The sequence below is a fragment of the Dendrobium catenatum genome, unplaced genomic scaffold, assembly GCF_001605985.2.
Source record: "Dendrobium catenatum unplaced genomic scaffold, ASM160598v2 fragScaff_scaffold_1557, whole genome shotgun sequence".
NCBI classification, from domain to species: Eukaryota; Viridiplantae; Streptophyta; class Magnoliopsida; order Asparagales; family Orchidaceae; genus Dendrobium; species Dendrobium catenatum.
Window position 1 is genome coordinate 2,090,438 of NW_021320019.1, and position 22,896 is coordinate 2,113,333.

A 22,896-nucleotide genomic window follows, 5' to 3' on the forward strand; every position below is an offset into this window, starting at 1 on the left:
CAGCCTATTCCACTTGTCTAACAGTCTGGGGAAATAAGACGGAGGTACATACTTGTGCTTCAACTCCCACTTCATAGTGAGCCAATCGGTAATGGGATACTCATTTCGGGCTTCCCTAAGGCTTTCTAGATTTGACCAAAATTGATTTGCCCTACCCGTGAGCTTCATCTCCACAAAACTAACCTTCCTCGCTTCAGAAATGTTGTACCACTTGAAGAAACTGTCCATACCTTTGACCCAGTCCTGGAAGAGCAGGGGATCAAGCGTGCCATCAAAGGTAGGAACATCCACTTTGATATTTTTCATGAGTGGTACATCAGGGTCATGAGGATGGTTATGTCCATACTGGGGAGCGCGATGATGGGCACGAGGGGGTCCCTCATCGTGGTAGATGTCATCCCCATACATAGATGGTGGTCTAGAAGGGGTGTAGTGAATCGGGTTTTCTCTAGCTCGCTCCAACGTATCAAATCTCTCCGTGGTGTTCCTATGCAACTCAGCTAAGTCGGCTTGATTTTCCTTCAACTGCTGGCTTACGGTGTTCATCTGACCTACTAAGAGGTCTAAGGTCCTTCCTAATTGTTCCGGGTTCATTTCTAGACACTATGGGAGACTTAGGAGGGGTCCTAGAGAGAAAACAGCAGCTAATCACTAAGGAAACACACTTAAAACGACATCAGAGGGAGCTGAAAACACTAGGACAGCAAGCTACACAAAAGTGCTAAGGTTCCCTAAGCAATTAGTGAGGTAGGTAAGTGATGGACAGCACTTAGACGGATAAAAGATGAACCTACAACTCACTAAATGGTGCAGGATTTTCTGGACAGCAAGCATAAAATGATTTTTTTTAAATGAATCTAACAATGATATGTATGCAAAAAATTAAGACAAGGTTAGATAACACCCTAGGAAGTATTCTGGAATGAAATTCCTAGGCTAACCATGCTCTGATACAAGATGATGCAAGACTATATGCGAAACAGGAAACTTGCACAAAAAAGTTAAAGAGCAATTTTAGATTTTCGTTATTAGCAACTAAAACAACAAAATAAAACTAATAAGTGGTCACTTCTGTTTAGGCTAAGGGAACCTTCTCGGAGAAACGTCTTGTTACACCACGTACCTTCCGATAGTTGCTCCTCCATAGCCTTGGTCAAAACGAATATTATGTGGTCGACGGACTTTCTATGGATCCTTCAATGCCTGGATTCACATCGAAGAACGGCAATTTGAGAAGATCCACGAAGCCTTGGCCGTCGTATGCGAAGCCGGAATCAAACTCCGGATCGGCCATACATCATAATCATGTAAGGAGAGAACACGAGAGCGAAGAAGAAGGAGGGAGATGGAGGTGAGGAAGGAGGCCAGTGGTGTAAGAAGGTGGGGAAGGGCTAGGGTTTGAAGAGCTTGGGTTAAATGGAGGTGTACAACAACAACAACAACATCAAGCCTTTATCCCACTACGTGGGGTCGGCTACATGAATCCTTTTTCTCCATTGTGTCCTATTAAAAGTCAAATTCTCGTTTAAATCTAATAAAGAAAGGTCATTCCTAATATTTTCTAACCAAGTCTTTTTAGGTCTACCCCTACCTTTCTTAACATAAGTCAAACTTAATACCTCTACTCTCCTAACCGGGAGAAAGGAGATGAAATAAAATTACAAATAAGATAAAAGTAAGTTAACGAACTCACAAAGAGATCGTAAAAACCGCGAACATTGGACTCTTCCAAATATGATGGGTATTGCAAATCACCCTCCTCGGGCTTCTTCTCTCATGAACTCACTAAGAGATCACACAAGTAGAAGAAATTTTTCATTCAATAATTCATGATCCATTACAATGCATGAGGCCTCCTTTAAATAGGCCAAGATAGATCAGAACTAAAATGACACAAATGATCTCGGGGCTATATAAGTGACTCAATGCCCACAGGGGCAAACTAGGAAAAATAAAAAACAAGCATAAATAAAATACAAGTAAATCAGAAATAAAGGCTCTGAATCGTAGCCGTCGATCTGCGTCTCTGGCGATGGTACACGTGTCGAAATCTGATGTTCTCATCATTCTCCCCAGGTGGGAGAAAGTTTGACCCCGTCGAGTGAGCGTCTCTAGAAGTCTCGTACCACTCCAGTAGGTCAGGGTCCAATCTCTGCAGCTCATCCCGGTCGATCCACACGTTCTCCATCTCCGGCTTTCCTCCCCTTTGAACTAGGTACCTTTGGCGACCATCGTCTTTAGTGGAAATGATTTCATCGCTAAGTATTGCCTCAATCCTCTCCGCAGTAGGTAAAGTGGGAATGTTTGGGAGTGGGGGTAGGCTGGGGATCTCACCAGGTAGGGTCACACAAGGCTCATTATGTATTGGATTGGTGGGGTTAAACTCTGGACCCTCATAGGCTACAAGATCTTCAATGTTAAACGTGGGGCTAAAGTTAAAACCTTCAGGAAGGTCTAGCACATAACATTACTGTTTATCTTGGAAATTATTTTGACTCTAATTTAGGAAACTATTTGAAATTCAAAATTTGAATATCAAATGATTAAAATAATTTCCCAAATTATTTAAACTATTTAGGTAAGCATTAAGGAGGCATTAACTCCTCATTCATGAAGGCAAACAAGGGTGGCCGGCGGTGGGTTTGGCTTGGGCAGGGCGGGTGGTGGAGCTAAGGAAGAAAAGGGGTCGAGTTGGTGGTTAGGTTGACGGTGGGCTTGAGGAGATGGGGTTATGGGGTGAGATCGGAGGTGGAGATGGCCGGTGGTGGAAGTAAGGAGAAGGGAGGGGAAAGAGAGGAGAACCAAGAGCCACCGGTGGTGACTGTTGGGCAAAGGTAAAATTCACCAAGCTATTTAAAGCCTTCATCATGCCCATTAAAAGGTAAAATTCACCAAGCTCTCCTAGGCTCCACCAAGCTCTCAAACTCTGTCTCAAGCTCTCACATAAGCTTCAAGAACACAAATGCAAGAAAATTCTTCATAATAATTCATTAACCTCCAAAAGAACAAGGTGAAGGCTTTAAATAGCCTCTACAGTGACTTAAAACAAAAGGACTCAAATACCCTCAAGGGGCTACATGACTCAATCCCTCAAGCAAGGGTAAAAAGAAAAAATGCTAAAATAAAAAAAAAAAACATCAATAAGTAGACAATAATAAAATCAAAAGTACATCGGATAAATCGTGGCCGTTGATCTACGGTCACGTCAACGGTAGACTTTCCAACTAATGTCCCCATCACGTACGCTTTGTGCAGCTAATGGGTAATGCGTTGCCCTCACCTAGGGACTTCACCAAGGTTCTCACAAGAACTCTCAAAACTCACAAAGGAACAAAAGTGCATAAATTTCATAATAATCATCATTACCCTATGCAAAGAAGAGAAGGGTTTATAAATAGCCAAATTACAATGATAGATAAAAGACAAAAGTTTCTCTAAGGGTCACAAACAACTACTCCCCCAATGAGGGTAAAAGTGGGAAAACTGCGATAATAAATCAAAACTGCGATAATAATAATAAACTCAATACAAATGATAGCTCAAAAATAAAGTGGTGCGATCGTGGTTGTAAATCGTTGGCCCCTTCTCTGGTAGACTCTCCATGGTCGGATGTCCTCATCAAGCGATCTGTATACCTCTGTAGAGGCCCCACAGGGCTCTAGCTCAGCCAAAAATAATAAGCCATAGGGCATGCAAAATAGTTTATTGAGGCTAGTTAATTATTTACGAAGACTATTAAAGTTTGTGGTAGCTCGATGATACTTAGCTTTCTTGATCAAAAGCCCTAACAGAGCACGCGCAAGCATTTGCAACGACATGTTACCTATTTTTGGAGGCCTACACAAATGCCTGCAAGCATAGTTAAATTTCATACATTATAAATTTTAAAATTATTTAGGAATAGAGAGAGTCGCCTTAGATGGTTTGGTCACATAAAATGGCGGCCTTCCGATGACCCGGTTAGGAGAGTATATTAGATCCGGCCTATCTTAAGAAAAGTAGAGTTAGACCTAAAAAAACTTAATTAGAGAGTATTAAAAATGAAAATTTGACACTTAATAGGACACAATGGAGAAAAATGATTCATGTAGCTGACACCACATATTGGGATAAAAGCTTCTTATTGTACATTTTTTTTCAAAGCAACTTCCCAAATTGATGAATCTAGAAAGTCATTTCATCGTTTTCACTCTCAGATAATTATAGATCACTACCATCCAAGTCATAGCATTTTAGTGCTACATTCTTTGCTTTCTTCTTCATAGTCTATTCATCTTCGCTAGGCCTAGGACTTATCTTTATTCACCCATATGCTACTAAAGAACCGTGCAGATGATCAATAATATATGATTTTAAATCTCTAGCCCGTATAGTAAGATTATCTTTGAATCCCATTCCTTTGATAGTGAGCATAAGTTTTTTGTTTACCTATTCACAATCTGTATGTTTCTTGCCCAGGGCATGGAGACTGTTGACGATTTTCATAAATTGACCCAACATCTATGTGATTGTCACATCGGACTTCATCCTAAATAATTTATATTCAGGCATTAAAATGTTAGTTCTTATTTCACGCACCTCATTCATTCCCTTGTATTTAATCACCAACCTATCCCATACCACCTTAAATATTCTTAAATTGCAAATTTTCATATAATCGTCTTTAAAAGCACAGTACAAATCATTAAAACTTTTACCGTTAAACAATCATAATTCTAACTCGAGAAAAGACCATTCTTCCATAGCTTTTGGGACTAATTTGCCATCTACAATGGATATAGGACTTTCATGACCTTTTAAAATCAAAATTTAAATCCTCATGTCGCATAATTAGAAATACATTATCCTCTGATTTGTCCAAAAATTGAATAATATGGCATCAAATAGAGTTAGTCATGTTATGAAGTACCCTTCCCTAACTTTTCCAATGGTGAAATCCCAAAAATCACTCTTGGATGTAAAGCCAAAGAATAAAGCTTAGGTTCCAATACGAATTGATAGTTATATATGACTCATAAGACGGGTGAATTGGGACTCAAACAAAAATTTCATGATCAAATTAAGTTTCTATAAAAAGATTTTTTTAATAGATCTAGCACCTTGAGAAGCTACATAAAATAAATGAGCAATAAAAAATAAACAGTTGTAATAAAGAAAACAAACTAAGAGAGATTTTTATGTAATTCAACTTTGAGAAGTTACATGCAATATGCAATTGTCATCTAGGAAAAACCAGCAAAGAAAGCAATAATTATTTCTTCGCTCCATGCAGGCAGAGAAACTTTTTATAATATCTCACTTCTTCAAGGAGAATCATACCCTTTAAGTTTTTTCACATCAATAATTTAGCAAAACAAAAAGAGAAATAAGCTAAACAAAACATAAATAAAATTGAGAATGATCTTATACACGAATCTAAAATGCATGAAGAATTCAAGCACTTCAAACCGAATCTCAAAGATGGCTTTGAATGTTCTTACATGCTTTTTATTATTCTAACACTTCTGTCTAACATAAGGATGTAAGAAAATTAGGTTTTGGGAGAGAAAACTAGGCGTCTAAGGTTGAGACAATAAAGTTTAGGAAAATCATGCATTAGCGTTTTCACCTACCCTTAAGTTATATATTTACAATAATAGTTTATATATCAAATTATGGTGGCCAATTAGTTAATATTTCAAATTTCACAAATTTCCCACATTTATTCACTTAAAATCGTTGTTATTATTACCCACAATTACTCTCACAACAAGTTTATACAATCTAAGTAAAAATTTTTATAATTAAGTTTGTGGATTCCCGCAAGCTTTACAATACCATGTAAAAGGGTTTGCAATAATCCATAAATCTTTGTGTAGGCCTGATAGTACTTAAGTTTCTTGGCCAAAAATACTAGATTATAAAAGAGCGTGTGTAATAATTTGTGAAGCCTCGTTACTTCTTTTGCGGAGAATTGTAAGCTTTTGATCATAACCAAGAATGTGCAATAGTTTCAAAGGCACGTTACCTGTTTAGAGAGGCCTGGTAAATTTTAGGATCAATATATCATCAAAAAAATTGTTGACCAGGCACGAATCTCGAGACAAATTCTGATTGGAAACTTCCAAAATTAAATTCGGAGCCATCCGAATTCCAATTTCAACAAACTTAAAGTCATACTGAACGTCTAGAAAAGTCAAACCCAACGATGTCAAATTTGACCCAATCTGAATCCAAATGAGTCCAAATCAATGACCCGAAGACATTTAAAAGATTCAAAGCATAAATTGGATAACCAAATAATTTCCAAATGTGATATGCTTATAATCATATCGAGCGGCTAGAGGAGACGAATCCAACATGCCGGATTTGGCGCCACTCCCACATGTGTGGGCCATGTCTAGGGTAGGTCGGGTAGCAGTCGGGCCAACTGGCCAAGAGGGTTGGTCGGGATAGGCAAGTTGGTGTGCGGGTAGGCCAAGTAGCTCAGGCGGCCAAGCAGGCCTAGCAGCGCACTGACACAAGGGTAAAACGCACGAGTGGACGAGGCAACGGCGGCGGCTAGCCAACCGGCCACCAAATCGCGCCCTGGCCAATTGTTTTCACGAACAGTCCGATTCTGACATTTTTGGGATCCTTGGAACTATTTTTTGACGTTCCAGACTCAATTTTGACAGTTTCGAATCTCAATGGAGCTTCCATAGTCAATTTCAAGTCATTTCAAATATTTTGGAGCACAATTTTTTTACAACTTTTTCCCCAATTAACGAGCCAACCTCATAATAGTCTAAAATTATAATTAAGGGTATTTGACATTCATGACCACGAGAGGTGGTCCACGTTGATGTTCAGAGAGTGGTCCTGCATTGAAATTACCCGAAATTTATAATTTTGCATTGAAACGATTTGAAGAACTTCAACACATATTTTTGGACTTCTAGAGCTTCGACATTCGAAAATATGGGGGCAAATGATATATCATTAAAAAAAATTGATCAGCCACGGATCTCAAGGCAAATTCTAATTGGAAACTTCCAAAATTAAATTTGGAGCCATCTGAACTCCGATTTCAACAAACTTATAGTCGAACCGAATGTCTCGAAGAGACTAACCCAACGATCCCTAATTCAACCCAATCCGAACCCAAATGGGTCTAAATCAAGGACCTAAAGAACATTTAGAAGGTTAAAACATAAATTGAATAACCAAATGATTTCCAAATGTGGCATGCTTATAATTGAATCGAGCGGCTTGACAAGACGAAACCAACAAGCCTAAGATTGATAAATTTTGAACATCATTAGGACACTCAAATACTTAATAAACAGCCCATGTCAAAATAATCAATATTGATCGTCCATCTGTAACACGCCCAACATGCCCTTGATCTTCTTTTTATTTATTGGTCATGTCATTCCCAATAAATAATAAATAACCCCGCATTCTTTACATGAAGGGAGGGATAAAGGAAAAGAAGAGAGAATAAGAAGAGAAAAATGAGATATCTCTTGCCACCAAGTTGTTCCTCGACCACCGCCCGACCACCAACCGTCGTCGGACTTCTGCCCGGCCATTAGCTGTTCCCAAACTTTTGCTCGACCACCGACCGTTGCCAAATTTTTGGCTGGCCACCAGTTGTCGCCAGACTTCTGCCCGACCACCAGACGTCGTTAGACTTCTGCCCGGCCACCAACCATTGTCGGACTTCTGCTCGGACACCAACCGTCGTCGGACTTCTACCTCGCCACAAGCCGTCGCCAGACTTTCTGACCTCCGTCACCAGCAAAACTACGGTCCTTCCGACCACCGTCGCCAGACTACGGTCCTTCCGACCACTGTTGCCTGACTACGATCTTTCTGACTTCCATCGCCTGTCGACTATTGGTTCTTCAAACCACCATCACCTGACTATGGTCTTTCCGACCTCCATCGCCCGCCAACTATGGTCCTTCCAACTATCGTCGCCCGGTTACAATACTTCTAACCACCGTCTCCTGATTACAGTCCTTCCGACCTACATCGCTCGACAACTATGGTCCTACCGACCAAACAAACATGTCAACAATGATTCTTCCAACTCCAACCATAAAATGTACTTTATATAATGTATATTGGTCACATCGTGTGAAAGCCTTCCCTCCAAGGAAGGGCTTCATATGTAATCAACTGCAAACACTAGTGGATTCCTTTAAACTAGGTAAGGACCCATGGTTTTTCCCCTTTTTTGAGGTTTCCTTGTAAAAACTCTAGTATCACTTATGAATGCTACACCCCTATCTTTCATCTGTTTGTATGTTGGATCTTCATACAAAGGTAGGACACTAAAATTCATACTTCTCTATTGCCGTGAATGTTCCAATCCGCAATGAGGATCAAAAGTTTTGGATCATAACATAGCATTAGCAAGGATTTGCAACAGCTCATTATCTGTTTGCAAATACCCGTAAAACTTTATGGATGGATGTCAAAAAAATTAATTTTCATTCATTCTAAATTTTAAAATTATTTATCACTTAATGGGAAAATCAATTTAGTTTACTTCTCTAATAAATTTTATACAATATTTTAAAATAACATTGCTTGAGAAATAATTTTTTTACTTAATGAAAAAAAAATTTCTTAGATATATTTTTACCCATTATCTCACTTGCTTCGATATTTTATTCTTGTGACTCTCACATGTGATGAAATAAAAAGTATTCCTATTCTAAAGTTCATTTTTCACATGTCAATTTGGTGGCTTGATACTAGAACCATAGCTGCCCAACTCAAATAAAATCATCAGACCAAATTCCTCAACATATGTCCTATCATAAAAATCTAACATTAAGCAAGGCTCTTGGGGTCAACAACAAACTTACAACTTCAAGAATCACAGAAATGACTCAAATTAGTAAATCCATGAATTCTTGAGAACTCAAAAGGGGGAAAACAGGTAAAAAAGTGTCAGTACCTTCTCAACTGAAATGTCCAATTGCTTTGAAAGATTCTCCTTGACAGTCCTGGAAGGAAGTTCATTTTCATCAAAAATTTGTCGAAGCTTCTGTAAAGATCAAGATACATTTAAGATTATAAAATGAAGTAGTAAAACCAACTTATCAACACATAAATGAACTTCAAAGGATAACATACTGACACAATACCCAATTGATTAAGATAATTCAACTGCTTAGAAAGCAATAAGTTAAGACTCAGTCATCAGATGGATATCTAAAGTAATTGATATCCACAGGTATGCATTGATATGGCAATTAGATCATGTTGCCAAGACATCAGAGAAAGCATCATCATAATTTCAAACTGAAATTCTTATAACAAAACTTAAAGGCTACAAAACATAGTTCTCTATATTTATTAAAAAAGGATAAGAAGATTAAACCTTTTAAGTCCCATTATTTTTGTGCAATATTATTATTTTCTGTAACAAATCGGCTATTTACATTTTCCATATACCAGATAAAGACTACAACTGTTTAGAAATGTAGTGAGAAAGGGGCTAACTGGACATAAGTTTTCAATGTGACTTGTACCACAATCTCAGTAATAGCTGTAATTAAGCAAAATAAAAGAGTACCAAAAGGCATTAAAGTAACCAGAAAATCTGATGGGATAAATGAGCATACCCTATCTTACATGTGATGCAATTGAGGAATGGAATTACAGTGTAAACTCATGGAGTTAGTATATTCATCTACCTTAAATTGGTAAGTTATGCTAATAAGCTGCAGCTACTCTGCCAATGTTCTCCATTACAAAATGTGCACAAAAATTTGGAGCCGATCAAAAAACATGGCAGATTAAAAGGTTAAATTACTAGCATTTTTGTTTAGAAAAACCTCGGTTAACAAAAAATATTATGGGCGTGACTAATTCAATGACCTATCAATACAAATGATTGCTTTAAGATATGTTACACAAATGAAGATCTAGATCCTATGCAATTGGTAGTCTAAGGGAACAGAAGCAAACCAAACTTGAAGAAAGCACCTTCAGTTTTTTTTGTAAGAAAGAGAATTACGAAGAAAAGGACCAAACATTGGGAACTTGGCAGCTAAGAGGTTTAGCTATCACATTACCCAGAGAAAGGTTTAGAAAGTAAGAAAACAAGACACTGGGTCATTAACTAGTTTTTTCTCACTTTTCTCTCCCTTTACTCACTACCACCCCAACTACTTAGACATACCAGCCAATTCTATCCTCTAATGGAGAATTCAGAGTCACTCTTCATTCTCTGTAACTACCATCAGTCCCCACCATTACCAAAAAACCAGAATCTCATGCTTAATTTTAGTTGTTAACCTAATCTTTAGCAGTATTTCAGCCCCAGAGCGTCTTCCATTGACCCATTCACAACGGTGAAAACCAGGAAAGCTACTGAGAATTATGATCCAAGTATGAATACTCATCAGATTTTGACGAGACTAGTAAGAAATATTTTTCATTACTATTGCCCATTAAACCAAGTTTCAATTATATATATATATATATAAACCAAGCAGATAAAGGTAATCTTCTTTTACACTTCTTTCCTTTAACATTCTTCTTCACTGATTCCTTCTATTTCCTCTAAATAAGAATTACCTAAATGAGTTCCCTTGATCCCTCAATAAGTTCTTAAGATAACGTAATGTTAACATTACTATATTTTGTTTTAAGTCAGTGGTTACACTACCTTCAGGTCGCTCCTCGCTTGATTTTAAGTACCACAAAATTATAAAAGCTTGATATGCTTCAAAATGAATCCAGCTTGAAGTATTCGGCTTCAAAATACCTCAATAGCATCAGGTGGGATCCTGAAAATGGATCTTTTATTACATGAAATCGCATCTCCCAATGCTATTTTCTCATTGCTGTCCTTGTTCTCGCCATCTGTAGAGGTAATGCCTACATCAGATGCAATCCTTGCCTTCTTCTTCCTATAAGGGCCCCAGTCTTCATCTTCACTTTGCTCGGTACCGTCATTTGGCTCCTTCCCAAACATTTCCTATCAAAAGGCAACCAGCAAACATAAATAAGGATTTTAGCATCTTAAGAAACAAGGAACTTCTTCATGGCGCGAAACATCAGTATTCCAAAATAGGAGCAAAGAAATAGTAAAATTACAATATGCTTTCCTATCAATCTGTTTTACTTCATCAGGTTTAGGAAGAGATGCCCGGTTTATTGGACTAGAAATGGAAGGGAAGCATTCTTAATGCTACTTTTATCATTAATACTTTAAAAAAAATTGCATGCAGAACTCAGGTTTATTTATGGTATTAAAATTAAGATCAAGCGTAAAAAAGCAATTGCTGACCTGTAATACTGAAACCAAAAAAAACAAAAAATCAAAATCACCTACCTGCTCGGACATCCGCACGACTTCGCACATCGAAGGCACGTCCGCGACACTCCTCCCACATCGCACGACCTCGCGTCGTTAAAAGCCCGAAGAAACGAAGCCTAGGGTCTCTCTTCGCTCTTTTCCTTCCTCTCGCATGCTTCTTCAGCATCCTTCGTCGTTGTTCGACTTTGTCCCTTCGACGACGTTCCCTTCAAGTCGAATCGGAAGTTATGACACTTTGATAGGAAGCAAGGGTAGGAGCTCGCTCGCTGTGGAGGCAACTTTCTTCGTTCGACGCGCTTCTTCGCCCCTCTAACGACTTGCCCTTCCTATTGGATCGAAAACAACGGGAGCTCACTAGCTGTGAAGGTAACTTACCCCCTTTGGCGTGCTTCTTCGCCCCTCAACAATTTTTTAATATAATTAATTATTATTAATCATAAATTAGTCATAATTAACTCAATTTAATTATAATTAATTGTTTTTTATTATTGATTAATCATGATTAATTAAGTTTAATTATGTTTAATAAAATTTTAATATGATTAATTTTTAATTAAACATAAATTAATTATAATTAATAAATCTAATTATAATTGATTCTAATTAATTAATAATAATAATTAATTGTAATTTATTTAAAAAGAGAACTCTCTTACCTCGGTGTGCGTGACGCGCCAGTCAACCATCTATACACACCTTTCTTAGCATGGTAGGAGGAAACCCAGTCCGACACCTAGGACGAGGCAAGTAAGCAGCTCTCGAACCTAAAATCCTGTCCTCGGCGTTTATGTCGAGCCTGAAAATCGCCCACACACGCTTTTCTTTAGCGTGGTGGGAAGGGAACCCGGTGCGACACCTACGACAAGGCGGATAGGCCCTATGCAAACTCTTTGTTGCGTGGTGGGAACAATCTTAAGTACCAATATGTGGCTTTGTACTTGGAAGGAAAGCAAACTATGCTCTTTTTAAAATAGGTGTCGAAGACCCATACACGCCTTTCTCTGGAACTTTTATTTGGTCAGGTGAACAGACGTAGAGCTACATTCGATCGGCCCTGAGATCGTGCCACGTATCAGGCACAAAACCGCGGCCCGACCCGGCGAATAGTGGGTATGTCGCACGTGCATTTTTTTAAATCCATGACCACGGGTCCACCATCATGTGCAACAAATATGGCAAGAGCACGAGCAGAGCAAGGGAGATGTAGAGGTGGCCCCCTCATTGTTACCAACCCAGACTAACATACAAATGAGCTCGTAATAGTTTACTTACAAGTGAGGATAATAGATATGCTACAAGACTTTAGCAAATGCAAGTCCGATGGGCATGGAGCATCAGGCAAGTGAATTGGCCTTCTACTGATAAGAGTAGGTGATATGCGACAAATGAGAATGCCAGCAAACTCTTATGAAAGACCTAGCAAGTATCTGATACACTGATTCCTTACAAGCGAGAGGTGGTCGAACTACATCTAGTATAGGCATTTAATATTAGTTGAAGAATGTCAGCTACATAAACAACACACTATTTATAAGTGAATGCAAGGAAAATTGTAATGAAGGTGAACACCTACATACAATGTTGATATTTATGTCACAAACATGAGGAAGCTTCTAACTAATATACATAAGTGATGAATATAGTACCTTTTGGTGTATATTAACCCACAATGAACAGAAAGATTCAATGATACTGCAGGAAGCCCATCACATACAAATAAAGGCAACTACAAACAGATGTAGGAGAAGTCTCTTTCATATAGAAGTCCAATCAAAGCTAACGACGAACGATATATATTGGATGCTAAACCATTTTATAATCATCAATCACTTAATATCAGTAAAAAGCACCAATTCCTTACAACAAGAAAGATTTGACGTACAATGAAAACAACGAGGTGGCACATCGGAATGCATTCAAGTCAGCATCAATACACTGCATTGCGCCTACCGGAATTAATGATCAATGTTTGACAAATGTGCTGTTAAAGATCAATGCAAATCTTGGTGATCTAAACTCACAACTACAAGCAGAAAGTATACCCGCTACAACTACATCAAGGGCTGCAACAATCTTTTTAGGAATATCTCGTATATTTCTTCTATACGACCCGATGCGCTTTCAATCGCTACAATGCCCGCTCGAGTCAGTAACTATTGATTTTAACGTATAGGACGTCAGCAAGGGCACAATCATCCAAGGTTGAAATGATTGATTCTTTATTTAAGCCAATATAAGAAAATGATCATGATGGTATAATCAAGCAGTTTCCCACTAATTTCTATACGAGTTTTGGGAAGAGAAAGCCATATCAAATCATTACGGAGTGAATAAATCTCAATTCAACCAAATTCTGAACATTGAGTTGGGTAAGATTATTGAGGCTTGCAAGCTCCTTGATGAAAGATGATTGTGCATCTAACACACCATCCACGGGCAAATACAAAAGGACTACGACAAACACAGGCTCCTACAAGCTGTTGTAGAAGACCCATATAGTACATTTGTCAAATATCCAAAAATACCCCCCGCACATGCATTGTAATTTGTATACACATAGGTACACAAAAGAGGTAAGTGCAATCACAAAGCCTACATAGGCCCTGTCGAGCATGTTGTAAAGACACACGTGACATCTAGAGATGCTGCGCAGGTCAATAATTTGAAAATGATCCTCCTAAGCATGTAAATAAGAGTCGACAAGGTTCAGCAAATATTTATAAAATGCCCCCAAACACCCACATGGGCCCCGAAGAGCGTGTTTTGGATACACCCGTGATGCCTAGGGATGATACGCGGGTCAAAAAATGAACATAGTTTGAGCCCGATCCTTCTATACGATAGGAGTCGACACAGCTTGAACTATCAAGCAGATATACAGTCAAGGTGTCAACCGAAACATCTGTTTTATACGTTCATATAAGGCCTTCAAGGCCTCCAATAAAAAAACTCATTAAACAAAAATATACAACCTACGAAATCCAATCCTCTGTTGACAGCTCGACAGAGTTGACAAGGTTCAATCCACAAATAGAAATGACCTCATTCACCCCGATATAGCCATGTTGAATGTATATCTCAACCGGAGGAGTGATTCCAACATTTAAAGCTCCACCCAAATACCTACGAAAATCCAAAATTCAGAATATTTAAAATTGAAATTCAACTGTCAATCACTTAAAGCAACATACATCCACCCTCCGCAACAGTTTGCCGGGGTGGACAAATTGGAATTTACTTCGGCTCATATAGAGCTAATGCCTAGTCAAAAATTTCACTAGGATCCATTCTCAAATAATCTTCTGCCAGTAAGGACGTGGGACGTGTCCTCTGATCGGTGATTTTGCCGCCAAAGGACACCTCAGGATAAACGGTTATGACCCGGGGCCCTCTGAACAGAGTGATTTTGCCGCCAAATAACACCATGAAATATTGGTTATAGCCAGAGCCAATGCATTCCTTAGTTGCATCAAATCCTTGAGATATGAATCAATATGATATAATCGATAGGGCACCAAGCCCTCTGTTAGCTAAAGTGAATTCAAATTTGTCCCCTAAACAAACATCCAACCCAGGTCTACAAGGTACCCTTAGACGAAGCAACCCATGACTGCCGACAAGGATCCTTCTGTCAGGTTGGGTTGATTGCCTCCACTGACTTAAGTAGATCAGGGTCCATAATGGCCCGGGATGAATGAACCATGGGATCTTGATCAGGACCATCATCCATTCCCCTACCATCTGCTTTAAGTGCAAGATGGTGAAAATTTTTAATTTTTAAATATCAAACTTTTCAAATATCTCAACCTAAATTTTCAAACATCCAAACTTTTCAAATACATGTGTCCATGCTGCTACTATATGCCACATACTGCGTATCTAAGGGTACAGCATATTCATCGATAACTAGCCTTAATCGAAAGTTCTCTCTCGTGATCGGGAGGGATAATTAACTATAGGGGCTTATGCCTATTGGAAACCAAAACTCAGATCATAAAGTCCTCGCAAAATGAGTGTGAAATCTCTAGGTAGTGTCTTATCTAAAACCCATATGCCTTCTCAAAATTTACTCCGGAACTTATTCTGTTAAAACTCCCACGAAGAAAAAGCACAGTGGACAGAGGCTGGGGCTGAATTTTTGGAGCCCACAGCCATAGATGTCAATGGCGCAAAATAGCGAGCGCCATAGTGCACGACGTGGCGCGGCGCACCTATGGCGCCATGTGTATGGCATGGCGCAAAGGTTCAAAATGGCACGCGCTATTTGCGCCACATGCGTGCCATGGCGCATGGCGCACGGCGCAAAACAGCGCGCGCCTTTTGTTTTAAAATTTTTTTAATGTAATTATAAATATTTTTATATTTTTTAAAAAAATTTTTAAGATAGTATATTTTCTAATTTTTAAATATATTAAAGGTATTAAGATAAATGTTAACTGCACTATTCGGATTCGGGTTGACCCGACCCGTTTTTGCAAATGGGTCGATTTTCTAGACCTGAACCCGACCCATTTTGGGTTCGGGTCAACCGCACCCGACCCGCTTACACGGCAACTAACGCGGAGCTGCTTGGCGGCAATAGTGGGCCGACGGCAGCGGGACGCAGACAGCGGAAACCGGCGGCAGCTTGACACGTGATGCAGAACTGACGTGGGACGCGCACGAGTGTGGGATGCGGAACTGACACTGGCAACTGACGCGGGACGTGAAACTGATGCTGGACGTGACGCGACGCTGGCTTCGGGACACGATGCGACGCGGCCGGGCAGGCGGGCAGACGGGCAGGCGGGCATGGGGCAGGCAGGTTAGCTGGGGAAAGCGAGGCAACCGGGGCAGGTAGGGCGGGGACATTTCGGGAAGACGAGTTTGTGTCATTCCGGGTCATTTCGAGTCATTTCCGGGTTCCCGGGTCAACCCGAACCCGACCCGATTTTTCAAACGGGTCGATTTTCCGGACCCGAACCCAACCCACTTCGGGTTCGGGTCAACCCAAACCCGAAATTTTCGGGTTGGGTTCGGGTCTTCGGGTCAGGTCCACTATTGACAGCTCTACCCACAACAATCTATCAACCATCCTAGCAGGACCTAAAAACAATCAAAACAAAACCATTGGAGTGAAAAAAAAAATGTATAAGAAAAAAATAGATCATCAAGTCACTCACATCATAAAGTTTCCTATAGTCAACATCTCGTCGTTGTCTGCGGTAGTTTGTGATCTCATCACCTGATTCATCAGAACCCAAGCAGTTGACAAAGTTCAGTGATGCATCAGAAGAGAAAATGGAGTTAACTGAGCTGCATGCATCATCCGAGATATTCTCCTCAAATTCGGCTGTGTTGTTGTCTGGAGAATAATCTTCATCCTCGGAATCATCTGATGGCCAATCCTCAACAAGATTAGAGCACGCTCCTTCAGCATCAGGACCAACAACTGCTTCCTTAAATATATCCTATTACATCATCAAACAGATATAGCAACATGAGTTAAAAAAGAATTAACTCTTTGCTTCAAGTAAATATACCTCGCAAAAGATGAGAGCAGGCTATAATCACTACCACACACTGACCTCCCAGCTACTATTCACAGTGAAGCAGGTACTTAAGTGTGCGTTTATGGTTTCTAGAATTTCCATCTTGCAATTGCAAATCTTGCAAAGCCATCCTTGATCTCCAGGAGGAACTGAAGTTATGGTCTGAGATCAGTTTCATAAATCAGGTTGCTTTACGTCATAACAACTACCTGAATGTCTGTAAATATTTAAGAAAAACTAGAAGACAACCGAAACAAGTAATTTTTTTGGGGAATTAACATAGCGTTCAAATTCAAAAAGAAGTCCAAGCATTAATCATAGAACATGTACACGGAAATCCTAAAAATATGTCTAATGCATCAAATTACAGCTAATTAAGCTCATAATTATAGCAAATTACTTTGAGATTTTTCAAGATTACCCTTCAAGAAACCCTTCTCAAGAAATTACTGACATTATTAGATTTATCACAACAATTTGTTCTATGCAAAATTTATTTAAAAAAAAGAAACCTCAGACCACTTTTTAAATGATTTTCAGCATCATTCCTGCACCAAACTGTGCAATACCATTTATGTCTACCACATATACATCTATAACATTCATTGGTATGCTTGCTCATCATTTGCATGTCTAAACAACCTCCTATGAAATTAAGGCACAGTGATATAGCCACAGTTTTCCCCCGTAACACTTAATTACAAAACCAAATATATTATCGCATTTTTAGAATCTGTAGACACTGCTTTTACAGTCCTAACAAATATAAATCAAGTCCCAAAATGGCATTTCTTTGAAATATGAGATACCAACCTTGTTCATTCTATTGCTACTACCCTTACTTGAAGATGTAAGAAACCATTAGGACAATCAATCATTAGAAGGAATAGTTTTCCATCACTGCAAATAAGCAAAAATAAAACTATATATATAAATGATACAATATAAAACTGTCACAAGTATTCTTCTAAGCATACAACTGGATTATAATTTACTGAAAAACTAGTTTGACCTTTTGGAACTTCGAATTTTACACAAGTAGAAGTTCCAATTTGAAATTCTTAGTAAGTCACAGTAAGCACCCCTCAGATCTCTTACAAAATATTATGCTCTTTTAGAGATCTTTCTTTGCCTTGATTTGCTGAATTTGTATAAAGTCCTAGTTTGTCCGTTGCCAGTTGAATGGTGGCGTCTCGTATAAGTTCTTGGGGTACCAAGGGTCATTTACAGGGAGTGTGTAAAGGGGAGGATAATAACATAAAAGGGAGGATACCCACGTTACAGGATCTCAGCAGAGCTATATAAAACCTCTAATTCAATATGAAATGGGAAGTAAGAAGGCACCAGTAATATCCTACCTCCCTTAAACATCTCATTTTAAAGCTTTTTCCTTCTTTCCTTTTGAGACAGCATTAAAATATCGCCCTCTTATTAGGGGATTCTCTCACTTTTCCCAGTTTTGTTCCACAAATTTGGATTGGGGTATTTCTTTTATTTTGTTAATTTGCATTCAGCGGGGTTGAGGTGGAGTTATTTTACAGGTACGGCTGATGTCACCTCTAGAGTGACATTACAACACCATATCTTATTGTAAGACTGTCATGGAACACATCAAAGCTTATTTTTACACCGATCCTCTTTAAAAAAAATGGCAAACTTAAACCACCAGCAATAAAAAAAAGCCCAATGGTTACATCAGGACAATTTTTTAGCCCGTCTCTAATTCGTTAAGAATCCCAGCCCTTCTTCCCACTTGCCTCAGAAGTCAAAAGTGGTTGTCAAAGATAAGAACATTATCAACTTTCATGTATTGAAATCAGCAAAACAGATTAGTTAAACATCCTTGTATTCCCTGAGGTTTAGCTCACCTTACAAATTAGTTCATGATTTTTACGGACCATACAAATTGGCTCTCATATCCAAGAAACCAAATCTATTCCATAATCTATTTCATCATTTTCAATAACTTGAAGCATTTGGAATTCAGCAACCAACAGCATGAAAGTGATGAAGCATGCACCAAGACATTGCATAAGGAAAACAATGCAACACGTGTACCAAACAGTGCCTCATAATATAATATGTTTCCTTCTACATATTTCTCTTATCCGCAGGAAGTCGGATTCTTGTATGATGAGACAGCATGAACTGATTTGATTGCTTGTAAATTTAACATATGAAATCAACTAGATACACAATATTAGGCAAGTAATTAAAAGGAGAATGATAGAACGAATCATAACTTGTATTTAACAAGCTTACATATAGCATTCTGAAAAGGAAGCTCACATTACAGTGAACGGTTTCCAAAAAATGCAAAAACTGGCACATACTTTTCTGTAATGGAGGCTCTAGACACTTCTGATGGAAGCCACAATTGCAATTCCCATCACAAAGTATGATATCGTTATCAGGAAAGGCTTCACGTGATTTGCATTTTGCACAGAAGATCTAATGGTAATATATAGTGATGTTACTGAAAGTTCCAAAAAAAAGCACTATTATCTGTAAAAGTCAATGACGTACATACATGTTCATGAAAAACAGATCCATCTGGATTCATAACAGAGTCTTCAATTCTTCCTTCCGAGCCAAGTAAATCCAACTGATGGATTGAATCCCGGATACCAAGTTTACATTTCAATATTTGTCTTTGAGCTCTCTGCAACTCCTTTTCAGGCTTAATTTTTTCTCGGCTGTAATGAAATGTTTGAAGAGAACAATAATCCTTATCAAAGAATAGTACTAGGCAGATCACGCCAACTCATGTGAAAGAAATTTTAACTTGTTCTTAACCATTTTACATAGAAACCGAAAAAATAATATAACTGTGAAAAAAGGGAAAAATAAATAAAAACTTAATTATTTAATTACAGCATAATTAAAAGTTGAATACTTTAAGATTAGTTTCTTTTCTAGATCTCTTGAATCAAATAGTTCCACATGTATAAAGAGTGCACATATTTTTGATAGACCACCAAAATTATGAGATGCAATAAGCATAGACTATTTGGTAGAGCAAGGAACTCAAGAATAAGAAAAGACTGTCACTTCATACTGGGCCAATCATATACTTGACTAGAGTGTCCTAACAAAAGGAAAAACTTCTAGTTTCCACTCAATTCTAAAGCCACTAGCCTAAACAGAAAATTTAGAACGATTTCTTAGGATTGGAAGAGAATGATTGATACCTAACAAACGCCTTTAAATGCATATGGTGTAAGTTCTTATATCAGGAATAAGGTCAACAAACTTTAGCAAAACAAGAAGGATAGAGTGTCAGGAATGCTGCAGAAATTCCACTATAATAGTTAAGGAGAACAAATGGAGATGGTAGGGAGCAAGAAGACATAATAGATTGAACAAGTGTTTTGAAGAAATGGAAACATATCATGATTAACATTTTTTTCGAATAACTATAGTATGATGGTCAAACGAATGATTAATGCAGACAAAGTTGAGCAAAAAATGGTCAAATGAATAACTTAATAAATTTTCATAAAAACTCAAGGGTTATACTTTAAGCAGCCAAATGAAAGCACATTGAAAATACTTCTAAAGAAAGAATTGGCATGCACAGCCAAGCCAATTTCAAACAGGATCCAAAGAAAATATTATTTTTCTTTTATCCTTTTTTGAAAGGCTCTTTCAATCTTACTATAAGTCCAAAAAATACCTATGTCCTTTCCATCCATCTCCAGAATAAGCATCGATAAGAGTCTGCTCCAGCTTCATCTTAATTAAAAGGTAGCTTGCTCTTCTTTGCATGCGAGAGACTTCATCCTGCACAATAATCTTTTTCCTTCCCTTAAGCCTTCTCCTTCTGGCAGATTTCTTTTCAGAACTTCTCCTTCTGGCAGATTTCTTTTCAGAAGTTCTAGCCAAATTTTTTGAGTTCTTTCCCACAGAAAAACAGGTTCTTTTTCCTGTTAGTTTAAAAGAACCAATACGCTTATCTATATTAAAGTCAGACTTCTTCTGTGGAGTTTCAATTGGCTTGCCATTTAAATTATTCTTCCTCTTACATGCCCTTTTCTTCCGGAATCCTGGTGTCAGATAGTATCTTTTGTTGTTGGCAACCTTAAAACCTTTCTGGTTCAGTGGCATGGAAACGGTTTTAGAATTCTCCTCATTAGCAAAATAATTTCTGGACTTGTATCCAATCAACTTCTTTACAGGAGCTCGCATCTTAAAATTATGAGAGCATTCATGAATCTGAAAACGAACAAATAAGTGAAACAAATAACAAAACTGAACAATAAACTCAGCCTACGTACATGAAATAAATAATTTCTGGAAATAAATCAAGTACATTGTAAAAATTTTAAATGTAGTTCAATAATCTTCTCAAGCTATAATCTCTACCATCTTTTTTTCACAGTATCTATTAATTATTTATCTCTATCTCTATTGTAAAAAACAATTAGCCCTAAAGTGTAGGCATCCTCCCAATTTTCTAGAGACAATGATTTTGTCTAACTTATAATCAGAAAAGTTAATATATTGTCATTCAATGGAGGAAAAATACCTCATAACAATGGGCATTCAACCACCAAAAAATTGAAAGAGCAGCAAGGTGTTCTGCCAGAAAGATGAATGTAAATGAATAAACCAATGCCCGGATGGATCTAACAAGCACAAGAGAACTTGTCCCAAGAACCTTATGGAAATTTCCTAAGGTTGATCATTCAGCTTAAGAATATAGCCTGTATCAATCAAGTATAAATTTTCCCTGTCACTATCATATACATAAACATTAAATCAAGCATACTGCATAGTCATAATCTTTCAGTGACCTAAAATTGTAATCCAAAATTATTTGCATTTTGTACTACTAGAAAGAATTGGCAAGTTAAGAATGCTCAGCTTATGCATAGATGAATAAATAAATCATTCAAAAAAATTCATCAATGAATTTCTTAAAGAGAATTCTGGTAACAGCTCCAACTTCATAAAAGCAAATCTCAAGTGCAACAAAGAATGAATCGGTAAATTATATTAGTTAAGGATTGAAAAACATAGAAGATTCAAGAAAACCAACACCGACGAGTCCCACGGATTTCTTCCAGTTAAAACCCTTCGGACACTAATCTTTATCTGATCAAAACCGCTCAAAATCTAGTTCACTAAAGCATGACATTCCAGCATTTATATCAGAAAATCATAATGAAAGGCTTCTCTTCTTGACAACCTAAGCATCGACAGAACAATTCAACTATGCCGAGAAAAGGCCAGGTCAAAGGTATTGAATTAATCGTCAAAAACTGAGAAAATTTTTGCGGAATGAACCCAAAAATGGCATCTAAAGCGATGAATTTCTGACCTTTGCGCATAACAATACCTCAGCAAAAAATGATTCAAAGTGATGAAAAGATTGGTGCTACCTAAATAAAAGTTGCTAATCACTGGGGAATTTCCCTTCTTCTGATTCTAAGTCGCCTTCTTGGCTTCTTGGTTCTTTGTATCCCCGCTTTCTTCTCCGCATTTATTTATGGGCTCAGCCTCCGGGTTTATCTGTTCATTGGGCAGGCCCTGGGACGGGCCGGGTTTGGAGGGCAGGCCAAAACTTGTTCCAGGCTTCGAACACGAGGCATAACAAAATTGTACTAAGATTTTTTTAAGACAATTTTCTTATTATTTCATAAAGTTGTTTTTAATAAAAAAATTAAAAATTTTATGCTAAAAAGCGGTTTTAAGAAGCAACAAGAAAATAGTCTCAAACGAAGCCTAAATTCCCATCAAAACTTTGATTAGAAAAATAAGTATCTAAATTATTAAATTCATTTAAAATTAAAAATAATATAAATTTTTAAATTTTTAATATAAACTATATTTATCTTTAAAAAAATTCAATAATTTAGATATATCTTAATCAAAATAAATTCAATATATATAAAACATCATGTATATGCCACATTATTGTAATATTAGGTATGGTCATGACAGCATGACTTGATTTGATGTATTTTTTATCATGAGCTCTACATGGCTCTTCATCTTCTCATGTGTGATAGTAGCTTTAGCTTAGAGACTCTTTCCAAGCATCTTTTTCATGAGATA

The 22,896-nt window shown here is 37.8% G+C and overlaps 1 protein-coding gene across 1 annotated transcript in view; it reads right to left on the reverse strand.

Moving 5' to 3' along the window:
• The window catches only part of LOC110093836 (pathogenesis-related homeodomain protein), a 33,634-nt gene extending 11,353 nt beyond the window's left edge, over positions 1-22,281 (reverse strand). Inside the window, exons 1-10 of the mRNA XM_028700578.1 lie at positions 22,160-22,281; positions 21,365-21,542; positions 20,712-21,051; positions 20,513-20,681; positions 19,367-19,532; positions 19,099-19,287; positions 16,873-16,998; positions 16,468-16,755; positions 10,751-10,963; positions 8,933-9,022 (exon numbers count right to left, since the gene is read on the reverse strand). Coding sequence (XP_028556411.1) covers positions 8,933-9,022; positions 10,751-10,963; positions 16,468-16,755; positions 16,873-16,998; positions 19,099-19,287; positions 19,367-19,532; positions 20,513-20,681; positions 20,712-21,024 — 1,554 coding nt within the window. The 5' untranslated portion in view covers positions 21,025-21,051; positions 21,365-21,542; positions 22,160-22,281. The remainder of the gene's footprint in view (positions 1-8,932; positions 9,023-10,750; positions 10,964-16,467; positions 16,756-16,872; positions 16,999-19,098; positions 19,288-19,366; positions 19,533-20,512; positions 20,682-20,711; positions 21,052-21,364; positions 21,543-22,159) is intronic.
• Between the last annotated feature and the right edge of the window lie 615 nt (positions 22,282-22,896).